Below are 16,345 nucleotides of genomic sequence, written 5' to 3'. Positions count from 1 at the left end.
CTCACGGCTTCTGCGGACGGAACGCCATCGCGGCTACATTGCGGCTGTGTTCGCGGCTGCCTGCAGTCCTTCTGCCCGTTTTATCCACTCTCCCTGTGCCCGTGTTTTTCGCCCGTTTGTTTACATCTTCGCACCGGAGCGGCGCATTCCGCCGCCACCATCATGGGCTGCTCTCTGGCACTGAGCGTGCTCAGTGATGACGGCAGGGGGTGCAGATCACGACGAGCCGAACGCCGCGCATGTCCTTTGTTCAGACCGCTATTGCCGACTCAGCTTCGCTGGCTGATTGATTGGTTTATTAATTGATTGGCTGAGGTAGTACATGGCCTCATCATATGGCAGGATTGATTGATCGATTAATTAATTAATTGATTGATTGATTGATTGACTGAGTTTGTACAGCGGCCCCTCCATTCACTGGTGAATTCTGATGAAAAAGGGGTACGTGTGGGGGCGGGGGGGAAGTAGTGGGAGGGCATGGGGAGAGGCGGGGCGGGGGTGTAGAGGGGTAACATTTTGATAGTGTGATCCATCACTACCATTAAGGCTTGTCACAAGCGAACTGCTCTCTCTCTTTCTCTCTCTCTCTTGTTCTGTCTCTCTCACACTCTGTCTAAACACTCCTTTCAAGTGCTTCTTGCAATGAAATCTCTTTGTGGTTCCTAAAGCATACATGAGCACATTAAAACGAATAAAGCACTTTCACACAACATAGCTATGATAACTGCTACTGCAAACACAATAATGAAACTACTCATAATAATAACCTAACATTTTAACTACGCCCAGCTGATGCTATACATTATTTAAAAGCACTGTGATGTTACATAAGGACCATCACACACTTTTGGTTGTGCTTGCGTCTAACTGTCAGACCGGCCAGCCCAAGTGCAGTTATGTAACGCTCCGCTAATTTCCACTGTGTGTGCGCGCGTTAGCCTGACTGTTTCGTTGTCAAACTATTTTTATGAAATGTTTCGAGGCTCTCTTCACCCCCTCTGGCATAACCACAGCCCCAGCCATTAGAGTCTCTACAGCGTGTTAAAATATAAGCAAGGTACAGTAATGCTTTCTGCATAAGACATAGAATCCCCTTCTATGCGTTGTCTGCAGTAAAACTGCAGCTCAGAACTGAATACTTTTCATAAAAATTCAGTTATCATATAAATGCTGCTCCTAGATGAAGGTACATAATGTAATTCACAGCCATTAATTAGAAATCTTAGTTATTTACTATAACTGGCATCAAATAACTGTGCAAGCAATTTATCAAAACACTGTTTTATGCTATACAAGTCAGTCATAATAAATATGTGAGGGCGGGGAAGGGTGAAGACCAGACGCGACCAAACAGGGGATCTATAAGTTACCAAAGGGCACTCCAGTAACCACTGAGTCTCGTGAGAGACGAAATAAGGGGGTGCTATACTCCTAAGGGACGTATCCCAAATAATGAATAATAAACCCCTAAACCCCTAAGCTGAGAAAAAGAAAATGTCTTTTCAAAAACAAACAGAAGAAGTTCTGAGGCCAACTAAAACCAGGGGGGAAAACTGGTTAGTAAAGGGCAGAAAGGTTTGTGCCCCAACGGTGACACAATAACCCCTTAAAACCGCCGGCCTCAGAATCTGGACCTATACCGTCCTAATACCTTTTTCCAAAAAACAAACAAACTGAAGTCAGAATTCTTTTTTAAATCTCTTTGTTCTTACATTCCTTATACCTTGCTCAGGAATACGACAGGGAACTGGCTAGAGCAAAACACGTTACACTCAAGCACCGTTCCACTGCCTACTGACGCTTTAAATACCCAGCCACAGGTGTGGCTGGTAATCAGCGGAAGGTGTGAGCAACCCCCAGGTGAAACAGATCAGAGGTAACCCTGCAGGAATGCATGGAATGTTCAAGCAGGAACAATCCTCCCACAGGAACCAAAAATAACGATTAGCCGAGTGGCTAATCTGCAAGCTCGAACTAATCGTCCCCACACACCAAAATAACGATTAGCCGAGTGGCTAATCGGAATGCTAACCACTGAGCCGGTGCAGGCACAGAAAAATGATCTACCTGCACAGAAACCGTGACAATATCAATGAATGCTCAGTATGATTATTCTACCTATGTCATGAGGGGTAATAATTGCTTCATTTAAATTAGTCACTGTTAAATGACAAGCTGTTTGTCCTAAATGAATGGAAGTGAAAAATCCGTCCAAAATACTAGAGACTCATGTTTGCCACTTACACCAGAAGGCTTTGCTTGTAACATAAGTGGCAAAAAGAAACAGTAAATGAGCTGCAGGTCAAAGGCATTGACAGAGGTTGGACCAGTTCCGTGTGGTACTGGTATGATGAAGATGTATGAAAGTGTTACTACGGCAGCTGGATCAGATCTATTTTGCAGAGATACTAAAATACCAGCAGTGATTAGCCAGCTCGTGGACACCTACACAATGAACAGAAATGGCCAACAAGGACCCCTTCTCAAGCACTCTACCCACACAAGAGGAAGGACAGGTCATATTTCAAATCTAGTTTTTTATGGCTTATGTTTTTACTTTTTTTTGGAGGGGGCAAAAGGATATTATTTAAATTATTTCAAAAACTTTATAAACACCAATTCAAAAAGTGCATTTGAAGTGGTCAATTAATTACAATGTAGGAGAGAGCAAGGAGTCACATGGAGCTAAAGAGTACGGGCATTAGTAAAACTTTACTGTATTGTGAGCTGAATTTTCTAAAATAAATCTAGAATGTTCCAAAATGGAACTGGCGAAAACCGAGCAAAAAGTGGTGGCATCCAAGCAAATAATATCCCGAGCCGATGCTGTTAATGTTTTCATGTAAACCGCACTGCCACCGCACATGTGCCTGTAGAGCTCGGGGTGCTGCTAAGAGCTGGGATTGGTCTATCCTGACTGAGAGGCAATCAGTCGAATTCCACCATGTCATCCCTCCTCTGACATCCTCAACCTCACATCACAAGACATACTGCGTTCGTGGCATTTCTGTACATAACACGAGTGCGCAGGTATTCACATTGCGAGCCACAGGTGTTTGATGGATGATCAAGTCTCTATACCTTGCATTGTTGCCACAACAGGCCGCAAATATTTATAACGTCTCCATGCATTTGGCACAGATTTACTGTAAATAGCAAACAGAAGCCTTTTTTTTGTGGAATCCAAATGTTCATCATAACAAAATGTTACGATGTAGGGCACCTCATGCATTTCACTCATGTATGTTATTGCACAAGAGGCCTGAAAAGATTAACTACAATACGAGCTCATTTTCTTAGGGCGTTCTGCCAGTTTGGGGCTTTAGAATCCAAGGCAAAATAGACAAGATAAATTACATAAACTAAAGACAAATAAGGCAGCAGGCCCTGATGGCAAAAACCCAAAGGGACTCAAAGAGTTACATCATCCTTAACCCACTGGCAGGTATTTTTATACAACCTTTAGAAACATTGTACATCTGGAAGCGAAGTAATATAATACCAATATATAAGAAAAGGGACCGTACGAATCCAGGAAACTACAGGCCTGTCAGTTTAACGTGAAATACTGGAATCCATCATTAGAGACCAGTTAGAATTATTTCTTACAAAAAACAACATCCTAACAGCAGGGATAGCTAACATGGCTTTTGCAAGGGAAGGCCATGCCAGACAAATCTTTTGGCATTCTTTGAGGAAGCAACCAAATGTTTTGATTCTAGCAGGGCTTATCCATCCATCTATTATTAACACAAGCTTATCCTAGTCAAGGTCGCACGGGGTGCTGGAGCCTATCTCAGCGCTGCCGTGGGCGAGAGGGAGGAATACACCCAGGACATGTCGCCAATCTATCGCTGGGCACACACACACCATTCACTCACCATTCACACTCATACCTAGGGGAAAGTTAGAGTCTCCAATTAGCCTCCAATTAGCCATGTCATTTGGACTGTGGGAAGAAACCGGAGTACTTGAAGGAAACCCACATGAACACGGTGAGAACATGATCTGGAAAAGGTGCAAAGAAGAGCAACTAAATAGGTTCCCGGTATGAAAGACAAATTATGAGATAAAACTTAAGATGCTTAATGTCTTCAAGCTTAGAGTGTGGTGTCAGTGAAACACTCCAGCCAGCACTTAAGGGAAACAGATACAGTACATGTGTAACACACGTACACACACACACACACACACTAATGGGCAGTCTCTCATAGAGATGATAAAACTGTCCAAAGCTATCTCCCCTGCACTCAGGAAGTGAAGATTCATGTCCACTCTGTGAACCTGAATACTAATAATGAGCCCAGCAACAGAGTTTAAGGTATCTACTCTGAACAATTCTGAACAGACCGTGTAGCCTGGTGATTTTTTTCCTTATTCAGCTCATGCTTTGTTTCCTCTTTAAAAAAAGCTAATTTAGTTTCAGTGTATATCTCAAATGAAACTGTTTTCGTACAGCTGTTTTACTCAGCAAACAGCAGCATGCTTATTTAACCACTGTTCAGTTTTAGAGGATCAGGACGAACAGCAGTGACTGGCCATTGTTTCAACTACGGTAGCTGTGCTGAGGTAAAATGTTAAAGCACAGTCATCAGAAAAGGTACAGTCCCGTTGCTGTGGACAACACCAAAATGAACCCCTTGGTGGAGGGTAGAGAGTAATTATTTCTCTCTAGGGGGGATGTGTACACATTGTCCTTTCTTCTTGGAATATGAAAACAGCCTGACCTGAATACCGGTTGTCATGTAAACAGCCCCCTGCACGCCTATGTTGGGTTACATAACCGCGTTACACAACGAGAGTGAACGCAACCGCTCAGGCGTGACACACACAGTAAAGCTCTTCACTCAGAATGGGGCGCGAGTTCGACCGCAGTTTGACCGGCTCTGCGGAGCGGTTGGGGCGAGCAGAAGTCCACTTGGGAAGAAGCACAGACGGTGTATCATTATAGACTAGCTAGATGTGCGACTCTACATTCTTAACATAGAAGGTTCTTGCAATCCTTCACTGATGCTGAAGCATTCTACTGTCAGGCTTGCGCTATTGTCAGACTCTGACCAATCATAGCAGGGCACCCCTACTGGTTGGTCGGGGCCCCTGTCCAGCGGGGAGGGGATCCGCGGGAGATAGCGTGAACCTCCGCGCGCATTACGCTCTCCCAGTGAAACTCATCGCTGTCAGGTGAAAAGAAGCGGCTGGCGACTCCACATGTATCAGAGGGGGCATGTGGCAGTCTACACCCTTCCCAGACCGACAGAGGATAGCGCATCGACCAGGAATGTGGGTGGTCCACACGGGGAATTGGTATAATGACTAAATTGGGGAGAAAATGGGAGAAAATTGGCAAAAAAAAAGAATGTTCAGCTCAGATAAGAATAAGAAACTTGCTGGATTTATATCTTTTTTTCAATGCACTGCAATATTTTTTCCCTTATAAAACTTTATCAACATGCTTGGTAGAATAATATAAAACTGTCAAAAAATAGTATAATAGGGGACCTTGTCAAAAAAATGATAAGTCATTGTTAGCAGGAGTCACTAAAAGCACACACTGTCACTTTACATAATAGATTGTGCATTTGTCCTCCAGTCTGGCAGATGTTATTTTTCTAGACATATGTGCTGCTGTTCTGTTAACGCCCCCGACCCTACCCACCCCCCCTTCAAACACTGACAGGGACTCACTGCATCCAATGAGCAGAGAAGAGTCCTTCCTGCTGATGCCCTCTGGTGGCCACTGCTGATTCATTTGAACACTTTAAAGAAACTGGCACAGTTGCCATTTTTCGTACGTTGCAGTCATAGACTGAATTTTAAATAAATTGACATATATCATCCTAATCCTCCTAATTTTTGTCCACACCTAAAAAAGTATTTTTTTTTCCAGGTCTCAGGAGGATGGTAGAAACAGCAAATGGTAAATTTACAAACAGCCATCATAAAAAAACCATGACAGACTTGTGACTTGCATTTTATTTAACATTCAATTAGCAATGTGCATCACAAACATTAACCAGTGCTAGATTCCAGAGATAGACAGTGCATTTCAATTTGTGACATAGGGGATTGGTGAATTCAATTTGCCCTACACCAGCATTCTGATCTCAATAACCAATCAGAAAACCGGGAAGGTTACAGCAAATAAAAATCTTTTTAGCTGTATCTCTTCCCGTCTGCTAGATGTCAAATTTCAAGAAACCCACTGATGAAACCTTTTCTACCCTGACGGGATCAACACTATGTTAAAATACCTTTCATTCCCTGCAGGTGGGAGCAAAGGAAACTGGTGGTTTAGTTCCCTGTACAGCAGTGAGAATACGCAATGACCAAACTGCCTTACAGCCCTGAACTGCGCAGAGTATATAAAAACTGTGAAAAAAATGATCCAATAAAGTGTATTAATAATGTATAAAATTGAAATTCAAATAAGGCAAAGACAATCAGCAGAAATTATTTACATTCATAACAAATCTTTCATTTTAATAAAACTCCCATCCATAAAAAATAATTAACATATCCAGTGGAAACAATTCAGAGAAATACTTATTTAAAAATTAAATTATAATTAGTAAAAAATAAGTTCTCAGAGACAAAATTTGAAATAATTTGCTAATTTACAATATCTTCATCTCTAAAAAAGAGAAAGGTGAAGCAGCACGGCTCAGCGTGTGTGAGTGTGTGTGTGTGTGTGTGTATGCACAGTATCACAGGAAGGTGTGGGGGCAGACTGTGCTGAATGTGGATGGAGGTACAGAATGATGTCATGAGCAGGGATGTAGGGTACATGATGATGTCATGAGTGTGAGTGTAGGTACGAGATGATGTCACGAGTGCGGATGGAGTGTAGGTATGAGATGATGTCATGAGTGTGGGTGTAGGTACGAGATGATGTCACGAGTGCGGATGGAGTGTAGGTATGAGATGATGTCATGAGTGTGGGTGTAGGTACGAGATGATGTCACGAGTGCGGATGGAGTGTAGGTATGAGATGATGTCATGAGTGTGGGTGTAGGTACGAGATGATGTCACGAGTGCGGATGGAGTGTAGGTATGAGATGATGTCGTGTGCGAGTGTAGGTATGAGATGATGTCATGAGTGTGGGTGTAGGTACGAGATGATGTCACGAGTGCGAGTGTAGGTATGAGATGATGTCATGAGTGTGGGTGTAGGTACAAGATAACCCCAGAATCTTCTAGCCTCTTCAGAGCCTGGGCTTCATGTATGAGGTCATGGTTGGAATCCTGAGGGGAGAGAATCACAGCCTTCAGTTCTACACTTTCAAGGGTTCTACGGTAGCTCTAATGCAAAACTCAAGGACTTCTTATTGACCTGAAATATTTCAAAGACCTGTTTCTGATAACAGTATTTTGATATTTCATTAATAAAACATACTCAGTGACATCATAAACAGTGTCAGACTGATGCCACTGAATTAGCACAGCTCAGTTTTCGCAGGTTTTCATTACGCTGCATGATATATCAAAGCGTGGTTTTTTTCTTTCATCCGAAGAAGCATTTCCCACGGTCCCTGACGTTTGGCTGTTTACTACCGCATCAGGTATGATTAAAGAAAAAAAGACAAAACATCGCCTACACGCCCTATGGCGGCAATTTGTTTTATAACGCTTAAAAAACCGTGATTCGATGTCGTGCAGCCCTACATTAGCAAGGACACACATTGTTCTGCATATTATGTTCTTCTCGTATTACACTTTCACACCTGCTGCTGTAATCCCGGGCCGACTGAACCCTTATCACTGTTACTGCATGTGAACCCCTTTCCAGATGGCCGCTGCCGGTGTGAAAGCCCCACCTTCATGGACTTCATGGTGTCGCGTCCGTAGTAGTGGATGGGCTGATTCTGGTTCCGGACCTCAGGGTAGCCGAATCCCGCGATGTGCACCACGTCACAGTAGTTCAGCGCCACAAAAACCGCCAGAATCCCAGTGGTGGGGTGAAAAGTTCGCTGGAGGGAGGGAGGGAGGGAGGGAGAGAGAGAGAGAGAGAGAGAGAGAGAGAATTAAATTTTACCGTTAAAAATGTATGAATATCAAAAAGAACAAGGCAAAACATAAACCAGACAAATAATAAAAAAAGGCTTAATCTAAACAAGACAAAACAGATAAGGTTAGTCACCTAAAAGCAACCGCTTATATTAACATGCCATCCGTTACGGATCAGGTTGCCTCTTGATAGCACCTCAGTGTGGCAAAAAGCCCCCCCAAAAAACAAAACTGAAAAGTAAGCTGAAAAAAGACACTTTCTCTTTGATCACAAACTGAACAAATATGGTTTATGGCAGAAACACATTTACTGCCAAGAGAGAACAGAGGAGGAAGACAAAGAAAGTTTCATATAGTGCCCTTTTAGTGTGTTTCCATATAAGAGTCAAGTAAAACTTCTGGAGGAGGATAAAGTTGAGTTCTTTATAATTCACAATGGCGTGATGTTTCACCATGTAAGGTCAATACTGTCCCTTCGAGAAAAGAGGTCTTATTATTTAAATAAGGATTTAGTAATGCTTCCCCTCTATGAGGTGATTCAAATCTGAAGGAAAAAACAACTGGTTTTGGCCTGGAGTACTCATTACAAAAACATTACAGCACCACATAACACCAATCCCAGCATCCCTCAATGTTCTCTTTAACCAACAGAGGGCAGCACTAGCCTGCTACAGAAAAAAAAACTGAGGATGGATAGAGATGCGGTCCACGGGTTCACCAAGAACTGGCAAGTCATTTTCTTCCCCTCTATCCATTCTCTCCTCCTCTCTTCACTCCATTTGTCTCTATATTCTTCCCTTTCCATTCTAGTTCTAGGCACTTGTATTTAGACAGGAAAGTGTAGTGCAGGTGGGGGAGGGCAAGGGATTTGTCGTGTCAATGATTACCAGAAGAGCGTGAGAGGGCAATCACTTTGGAGTGAGCGACAAGAACAGCAAAAGGAAAAAGTACAATTTCCCCTCTCTTTCCAAACACCACACTCGCTTTCCCACATGCCCTGAAAGGTTTCCACACAGGGTTTAAACCGGAATGTTCTCGGTGTCAGTTTCTCCCTCCATCCCCTCTCTGGACAGCCCCGCGGCTCCGTTAGCCAGGCGGAAAACGGCGGCGCCTTAGCCGCTTTTATCTGTGAGCACGTCCGTTTGTCGAAACAGGAGTGTGTGTGTGTGTGTGTGTGTGCGCGTGTGTGTACGTGTGTGTGTGTGTGTGTATGTGTGTGTATGTGCGTGTGCATGTATGTACACAGGGCCGAAGTAAAGGTCCAACTGGGCCTGAGCTTATGCATCTCAGATTAACTGAATTTAGACTGCAAACTAGTGCAGTGCTGTTTCACTTGTCTCCTGTGACAATGGAGAGCGTACAACATGCAATATATATATATATATATATATATATATATATATATATAAATATATATATATTTTTTTTTTTTCTGGAAATAAACACTTGTGACCATACTCCACCCCGTGCACAACCCTCCACACAGTTTTAAAACTGCTGGCCTGTAGCAGAACATGCATACGTGAGAAAAGCAGGGCGTTACTGAGGAACACACAGCCTCCTTGTTGGCGGTACATTTAGGCCGTTGGTGTGGCCGTGAGCGGCAGAGGTGATTCAGTTCTTTCCTGTGAGGTGGAAAAGGATGCAGTTGCCCTCTCTGGGGCTCAGGAGGGCTCCACACCCTTCAGGCTGGGACAAAAATACCCTCCCTGCCAGACGGGCATTCTGCTCTGCTCCTGCAGGAGAACCTCTGCTGAGTGCCATAACGGACGAGCCAGACACCTGCGGCCTCTGTGTTTAAGAAACACCCGCTCCGTGTTCTTAAGAGCGCCTGCTCCGTGCTTTTAAGAACACCCGCTCCATGTTCTTAAGAGCACCCGCTCCGTGCTTTTAAGAGCACCCGCTCCATGTTCTTAAGAGCACCCGCTCCGTGCTTTTAAGAGCACCCGCTTCGTGTTCTTAAGAGCACCCGCTCCATGTTCTTAAGAGCACCCGCTCCATGTTCTTAAGAGCACCCGCTCCGTGCTTTTAAGAGCACCCGCTCCATGTTCTTAAGAGCACCCGCTCCGTGCTTTTAAGAGCACCCGCTTCGTGTTCTTAAGAGCACCCGCTCCATGTTCTTAAGAGCACCTGCTCCATGTTTTTAAGTGCACCCACTCCATGTTTTTAAGTGCACCTGCTCCATGTCTTTAAGAGCACCTCCTCAGTTTTTAAGTGTACCTGTGTATGTTTTCAAGAGTGCTCGCTATGTGTTTTTAAGTGTGCATTGCCCACAGCCAAGAGAGAGAGAGAGCGAGAGAGACAGAGGGAGGGAGACAGAAAAACAGTGAGATTGAGAAAGAACTTGGTAGCTCTCCAGCTACAGGTATGTGGGATCTTGAGCACAGGAAAGCAGAGTCAGTGCCGAAAGAATCCAGGCTTTTTAAAAGCACACGTACAACAAAACTCTCAGGAACTACGATCTGTTAGCCCCTCCCCCCAGCAAACTAAGAAATGGCTCCTGCTTGACTGCTGTGTTCAGACCTGCTCGCGTTCTCTGAGCTCTTCTGGCTTGGCTTTGTGGAGAACCAAGGCTCCGAGGGTCGAGTCGAGTCTCCGTGGTGATGGCCTGTGCTTTAACTGAGTCCACTGGTCTGTTGGCTAGCACTGCAGCCTGTTATGGAGTGCCTACTGAACACTGGTACATCATAATGTGATGAACCATTAGCCACAGCGCGGGACTCAGACTGACAGGTCGGGGCCAGTTGGTGTCGGCGAGGGAGGCGTGGCTACAAGGGGTGGGAGGGACCTTTGCTCACCTGATTCTTCTTGGGCTGCAGCGGGATGTGCAGCAGAGTTCCAGCCGTGTGCTGCAGGAAGTAGGGGTCCAGGATCCGGATCTGGCTGCCGCTCCCGAGCCAGATCTGAGGGGGGGGCTTCCAGAAGCCTTTCCGTACCTGGACAGCGAGGGAAGATAGAGAGACAGGGGAGCTGTAAGACCTCTCCAACCTCCTTGTCTGTCCATCCTTATTGCTCTAAGGATCTTCTGTGTTTATGCAACTAACCCACTAATGGGGGCATGGGACTTTCTGGAACATACCACTGGGTAATTAAACAGGGCACACCCGTTTAATTAAAGCTTGGTAAATCAAGCTCTCTAGAACATTTGCTGACACAGGTAGAGGTGGCAGGGGTGGGATTTTTACGGACCTGGGCAGGGTACAACAAAGTGGTCAAGGTTGGGTAGGGTAAGGTAGGGCAGGGCAGGGCAGGGCAGGGAGGAGAGCCATACCCTCTTCTCATCGTACAGGATCTCCTTGAGCCAGCGCAGGTCATTCTGCTTGAAGGGCACCAGGACCAGGATGGTGTCGGGGTCGTTGTGGATGCTGGGGTTGTAGGAGGCCGACTCGGGGTAGAAGAGTCGCATTGTAGTTCTGTTCCCAACATCATCCTCGTACCCCCTCACCGGGGCATCATTCAATCTGTGGGGCGGAGCCAAGAAAACCAACCAACATCACTTCAATCGGCATGTTAACACGGATTAATGAACAACCCCTCTCTATTGAAAAAACTAGGGGGGTATGCATTTCCGGTAATTTGATACCCTAACATTCAGTGATGGTACCAATAAAAAAAACACAAAACTATGGGTGTTACTCTTTAAAAATACTCCTAAGAGCACTAGAGGCTGCAATAATAAAACGCTGCCCCCCTCCTTCCCCCCACCCTACATGAAGCTCCAGATCTTTCTGTGAGAAAACACTCACAGCAAGATGTTTTCACCCATACGTCCATCTGTCCATTTCCCCTGTTTTTTTTGCAGAGTTCTAGGGCTCTCCTTCGTGAATACTGAAGAGAAGGGACATAAGTGTTTTTTGTTTGCTAAAGCACTGATTTAGGAAACTGATTAGGGAGGCTGCAGTTGAATACTTGGATAAACTGCTGGTCCACCATGGGAATTTCAACACTGGTTAAATGAAGCAGAATAATTTTCAATGAAGCACAATGCACTTGTTAAAATATTTCATATAATTATCTGGCCTGGTACTCGAAGAGGGCAAAACCTACTTTTAGCACACAGCTAGGCACAAAAGGGGTGAATAAACAAATAACCTACAGTGGCAATTAGATTTTACATTAGAGAGACGTCTTAAAATGTCTTGAGGAAATGCTTAAGGAAACAGTTTACATCCTCCTTTTAAGAGCCAACAATTCACAGTTCCTTCTTTTAAGACACAGCAATTCACAAGCTGTGAGGTCATACCGCACACAGGATAGTGTATCACATTTTTATGTCAAGTAGGAAAAATAGCACCACTTTTTCCAGGGTAACAATGAGAAAGAAGAAATGCAGTGGGACAGGAAGTCAGGGTGTCATGGGTGTGGTGTCTTTCATTGTTGACCACAAAAAAAAGCTTCCAGAAAACCCTGCAGAAATGCCCGAGCTACACTTTTACTTCACACTGATGACAAAGCTCAAAATGAAAAAAATAAAGAGGGCTCACTGATTATTTATTTCTTTAAAATGTCTTTAGTCAGGAACAGAATCATATAAAGAAGCCATATTAAGCTTTACACTGGTAATTAATATTCCTTGATCATTCTTGTCTATCTCAGCCAACTACTGCATAAAAATGTTGATAATAATATTCAATGACATTGTTATTAATATTAAATTGTCAATAATGTCAATTTCAATTCAAATAATAATAAACTAATATTAAAGAAATAATTCTGGCCGGCCACCAATAATTAATAACATGAATCAAATAATTGGTGTGTTGCAAGTATAAGAATCCCCATATTGTCAAAACTAGCCCACTGGTGCATTGCGGGTAATTGTGGGTGCACACATAGTACTTGATTAATTCAGATTTTTTAGATGTTGAAAGGCATGAGAGAACATGAATAAAATAAACAACAGGACCCAATGACAGAAGAGTTTAAGCTGGTTTTTTACTCACCTGATAACTACAACTGACAACAGCGATTAAATGGTTGTTTACCCACCTGATAACCACAACTGACAACAGACTGAGATGGTCGTTTACGCACCTGATAACCACATCATACTTGTTGATAGCGGCCCCCAGGGAGCTGTTCTTGATGGAGAACCCGTTGCCGATGACAACGCAGGTTCTGCAGTCCAGGCTGAGGAACAGGGGGAGGTACAAAACCATTGAAAGTTTATTGGTCAAATTTGACAAATTCAGAGGAACCTGATTTGGATTCTGGGGCCATGGCAAGGAAAGCCTCCTTCGCAGATCAAATTCCTCCTCCTAACTCGTCAAAATGTGTTTGTGAAGAAATTAAAAAACTTGCGTTCAAAAATTTGGATTGGGCAATCATGACTGGCACAATCTATCTTTGCAAAGAAATAATACCAGAGCGCCCAGGCCAATCTGTGGGTGGAGTGGTGCTACTCATAACTGAGGTATGTGGGAATGGTACAACCAGAATTGTGGCCAAGTTGTACCAAAGGCTTGTGTTGGTGAGGGAGACGGGAAAAATAAAGTTGGTAGGCTCCATTTTATGGCAATCAAAACAAGTGTTTTTTCTGGACAGATTGAACTGGAGACGTTCCCATCGGTGGTGAGAATGAAGTAAAAAATTATTTTAAAAACTAAGTAATGAACATAATGAAGTAGTAATGAAGTAATCATCCACGGCACAACCTAAGATTGTGCACTAAGAACACTAAGATTAGGAAAATTGCTGCATAAATGTAACAATTTATTATTACTATTATTATTGTTATTATAGGGAAATGGCCAGTGTGGGAACAGGGCACATCCAAATCATAAGTCATTGGAGTAAATATTCATCAGTGGGCCACGACATGTGCGTGTGTGTACCCTGAGTGTGTGTGAAAAACCTTAACGCTAGGGGCTCACTATGAGAGACCACTTCACAATATTCAAGGTAACTCAATAGACAGTGATAGCCTGTTAATTTTGTGACCGGATTATGGTATGAAATGGAAAAACACCAAAGTGTATATGTTTATTTAGCCTTTGTTTTTGTTTAAAATGTTTGGTTTACACTCCCTACATCACTTCTCTTACAAAAAATCTGAAAAGCAAAACAATGACAATTTTTCACTGTAACATATTCCTGATGCTGACTGAGTCATTAGGATTGGACCCACTTACTTTTCGATGCTTGCCGGCATATCGTAATTTGAGGTGATTGCCAACACCTTCAGGAGGAACGACTCTGAAACCAGGACATAAGATGAAGACAAAACAAGACAGCTGAAATAACAAAGGCACATTTAAGATGATTTATGATTCTGCACATTTACTTTCCCAGACTGAACCACCATCATAATGCTCCCAACTTTATTAGTGTGGATATAAAGTGCATCTGAGATGACATTTAGTGTTAAATGTTTGCTGCCCTCAATGAATATTTGGGAATGGGATCCACCTTGGAGAACCTCCATTTGCATACAAATGTCTACTCATCCAAGTGCCAAGTCTTCCCAGTAATGTTGACAATTACTTTTAAGACCATGGCCTTCAGGCTGATAAGGATATCAAAGCAAACAAATTCTGAATGGAGCAGGAACTAGCCATAAGAAAATTGTGATCTGATTGCGGGAATGTTTCTTGTAAATTCATCTTCCTCCCCTTACCACACATGAATAGTAGAGGTAACATTAGACATAACAAAGAATTATCAAATGTAACAAGACACTGTACACTGCTACACTGCAATAGAAGCATCGGGTCACCCATATCACAGAAGGCGCTCTTTGCTATATCAAAGGGCTTATTCCAGGGATGAGGACTCAGTGAGGTACGTACCACTGCCTTTGATACCATAGGGTAAAGGTAGAGCAGACTTGTGTTGCTGCCAGAAGAAATCTCCCAGCGTTAAGAAGAGTCTGGTCTTTCTGGTGATGCTGCGTGTGAACAATGAAAATGATGTTGCTCACATACAGGCCACTCTGAAGAACAGCGTATTCATCTTTTAAAATAAATCATCCACACACATTCCTCTCACATTGGTATATACGATGCTCTCTAAACTATGGTAACAGTAGAGTGAAAATGGGGGAACACAACACAAAAACAGCCGTGTCAGTAAAATTAAAACTTGTGTGTGATGCAATGCTGCAGTGCTCACTGTACTAGTGTGATGTTCTGCTGCAGTGCTCACTGTACCAGTGTGATGTTCTGATGCACTGCTCACTGTACGTGTGATGTTCTGATGCAGTGCTCACTGTACCAGTGTCATGTTCTGCTGCACTGCTCACTGTACCAGTGTGATGTTCTGCTGCAGTGCTCACTGTACCAGTGTGATGTTCTGCTGCACTGCTCACTGTACCAGTGTGATGTTCTGATGCAGTGCTCACTGTACCAGTGTCATGTTCTGCTGCACTGCTCACTGTACCAGTGTGATGTTCTGATGCAGTGCTCACTGTACCAGTGTCATGTTCTGCTGCAGTGCTCACTGTACCAGTGTGATGTTCTGATGCTGTGCTCACTGTACCAGTGTGATGTTGCTGCAGTGCTCACTGTACCAGTGTGATGTTCTGCTGCACTGCTCACTGTACCAGTGTGATGTTCTGATGCAGTGCTCACTGTACCAGTGTGATGTTCTGATGCAGTGCTCACTGTACCAGTGTCATGTTCTGCTGCACTGCTCACTGTACCAGTGTGATGTTCTGATGCAGTGCTCACTGTACCAGTGTGATGTTCTGCTGCAGTGCTCACTGTACCAGTGTGATGTTCTGCTGCACTGCTCACTGTACCAGTGTCATGTTCTGCTGCACTGCTCACTGTACCAGTGTGATGTAATGCTGCAGTGCTCACTGTACCAGTGTGATGATTCTTCTGATTCTGATGGCAGTGTGGTGTTTCACAATTTTTCCACCGTGGTTGCACTCCAAACCCCTCATTGAGGAGTCAACTGCAGTGTGCTTAGCTGGAGTTCTCAGGTTAAACCCCAAGACAACAGAACTGTACTACAACTGGAACAGCTATTCAACAGCAACATGCATCTGTGAAAAAAGGATTAGCTGTTTCAGGTTTAATGCAGTTCTGTGGTCTAGGGGTTTAAACCTGAGGGGTAAACTCCAGCTAAGCACACTGTAATTGACCTGATTTTGGCCATCTGAGGATTCCTGTTGGTGCAAGAAAAGGGAACAGATCCCTGCACAATTCCTACACCCCTAAGCGGAAATTCCAAAGCCCAAATTTCGTTTGAATAAAGAACAAAAGGGCAGATTTGACTGTTCAGATCTGTTCGGGGGTCTCTCACAGCTTCACACGAACACAAACAACTTTTTTTTCCAGTTATTCAGTTTGTTTCCACCCCCCACCCCCCACTTCCTGCTGGGGGAACACAGATGGGC

General features: G+C 43.8%; 1 protein-coding gene across 4 annotated transcripts in view; it reads right to left on the bottom strand.

Moving 5' to 3' along the window:
- Positions 1-5,955: 5,955 nt before the first annotated feature.
- Positions 5,956-16,345, bottom strand: part of st3gal4 (ST3 beta-galactoside alpha-2,3-sialyltransferase 4) — a 32,853-nt gene continuing 22,463 nt past the window's right edge. For 2 of the 4 annotated variants that reach the window (XM_064302218.1, XM_064302217.1), the window contains 7 exons: positions 14,793-14,890; positions 14,136-14,199; positions 13,039-13,134; positions 11,276-11,465; positions 10,803-10,940; positions 7,815-7,967; positions 5,956-7,242 (listed from right to left, as the gene is read on the bottom strand). In XM_064302218.1, coding sequence (XP_064158288.1) covers positions 7,153-7,242; positions 7,815-7,967; positions 10,803-10,940; positions 11,276-11,465; positions 13,039-13,134; positions 14,136-14,199; positions 14,793-14,890 — 829 coding nt within the window. In that variant the 3' untranslated portion in view covers positions 5,956-7,152. The remainder of the gene's footprint in view (positions 7,243-7,814; positions 7,968-10,802; positions 10,941-11,275; positions 11,466-13,038; positions 13,135-14,135; positions 14,200-14,792; positions 14,891-16,345) is intronic. The other 2 variants (XR_010324501.1, XR_010324500.1) reach the window with 2 other exon arrangements.

The sequence above is a fragment of the Anguilla rostrata genome, chromosome 12 (genome assembly GCF_018555375.3).
Source record: "Anguilla rostrata isolate EN2019 chromosome 12, ASM1855537v3, whole genome shotgun sequence".
Taxonomy (NCBI): Eukaryota; Metazoa; Chordata; class Actinopteri; order Anguilliformes; family Anguillidae; genus Anguilla; species Anguilla rostrata.
This window is presented reverse-complemented; position numbering and strand designations above follow the sequence as displayed.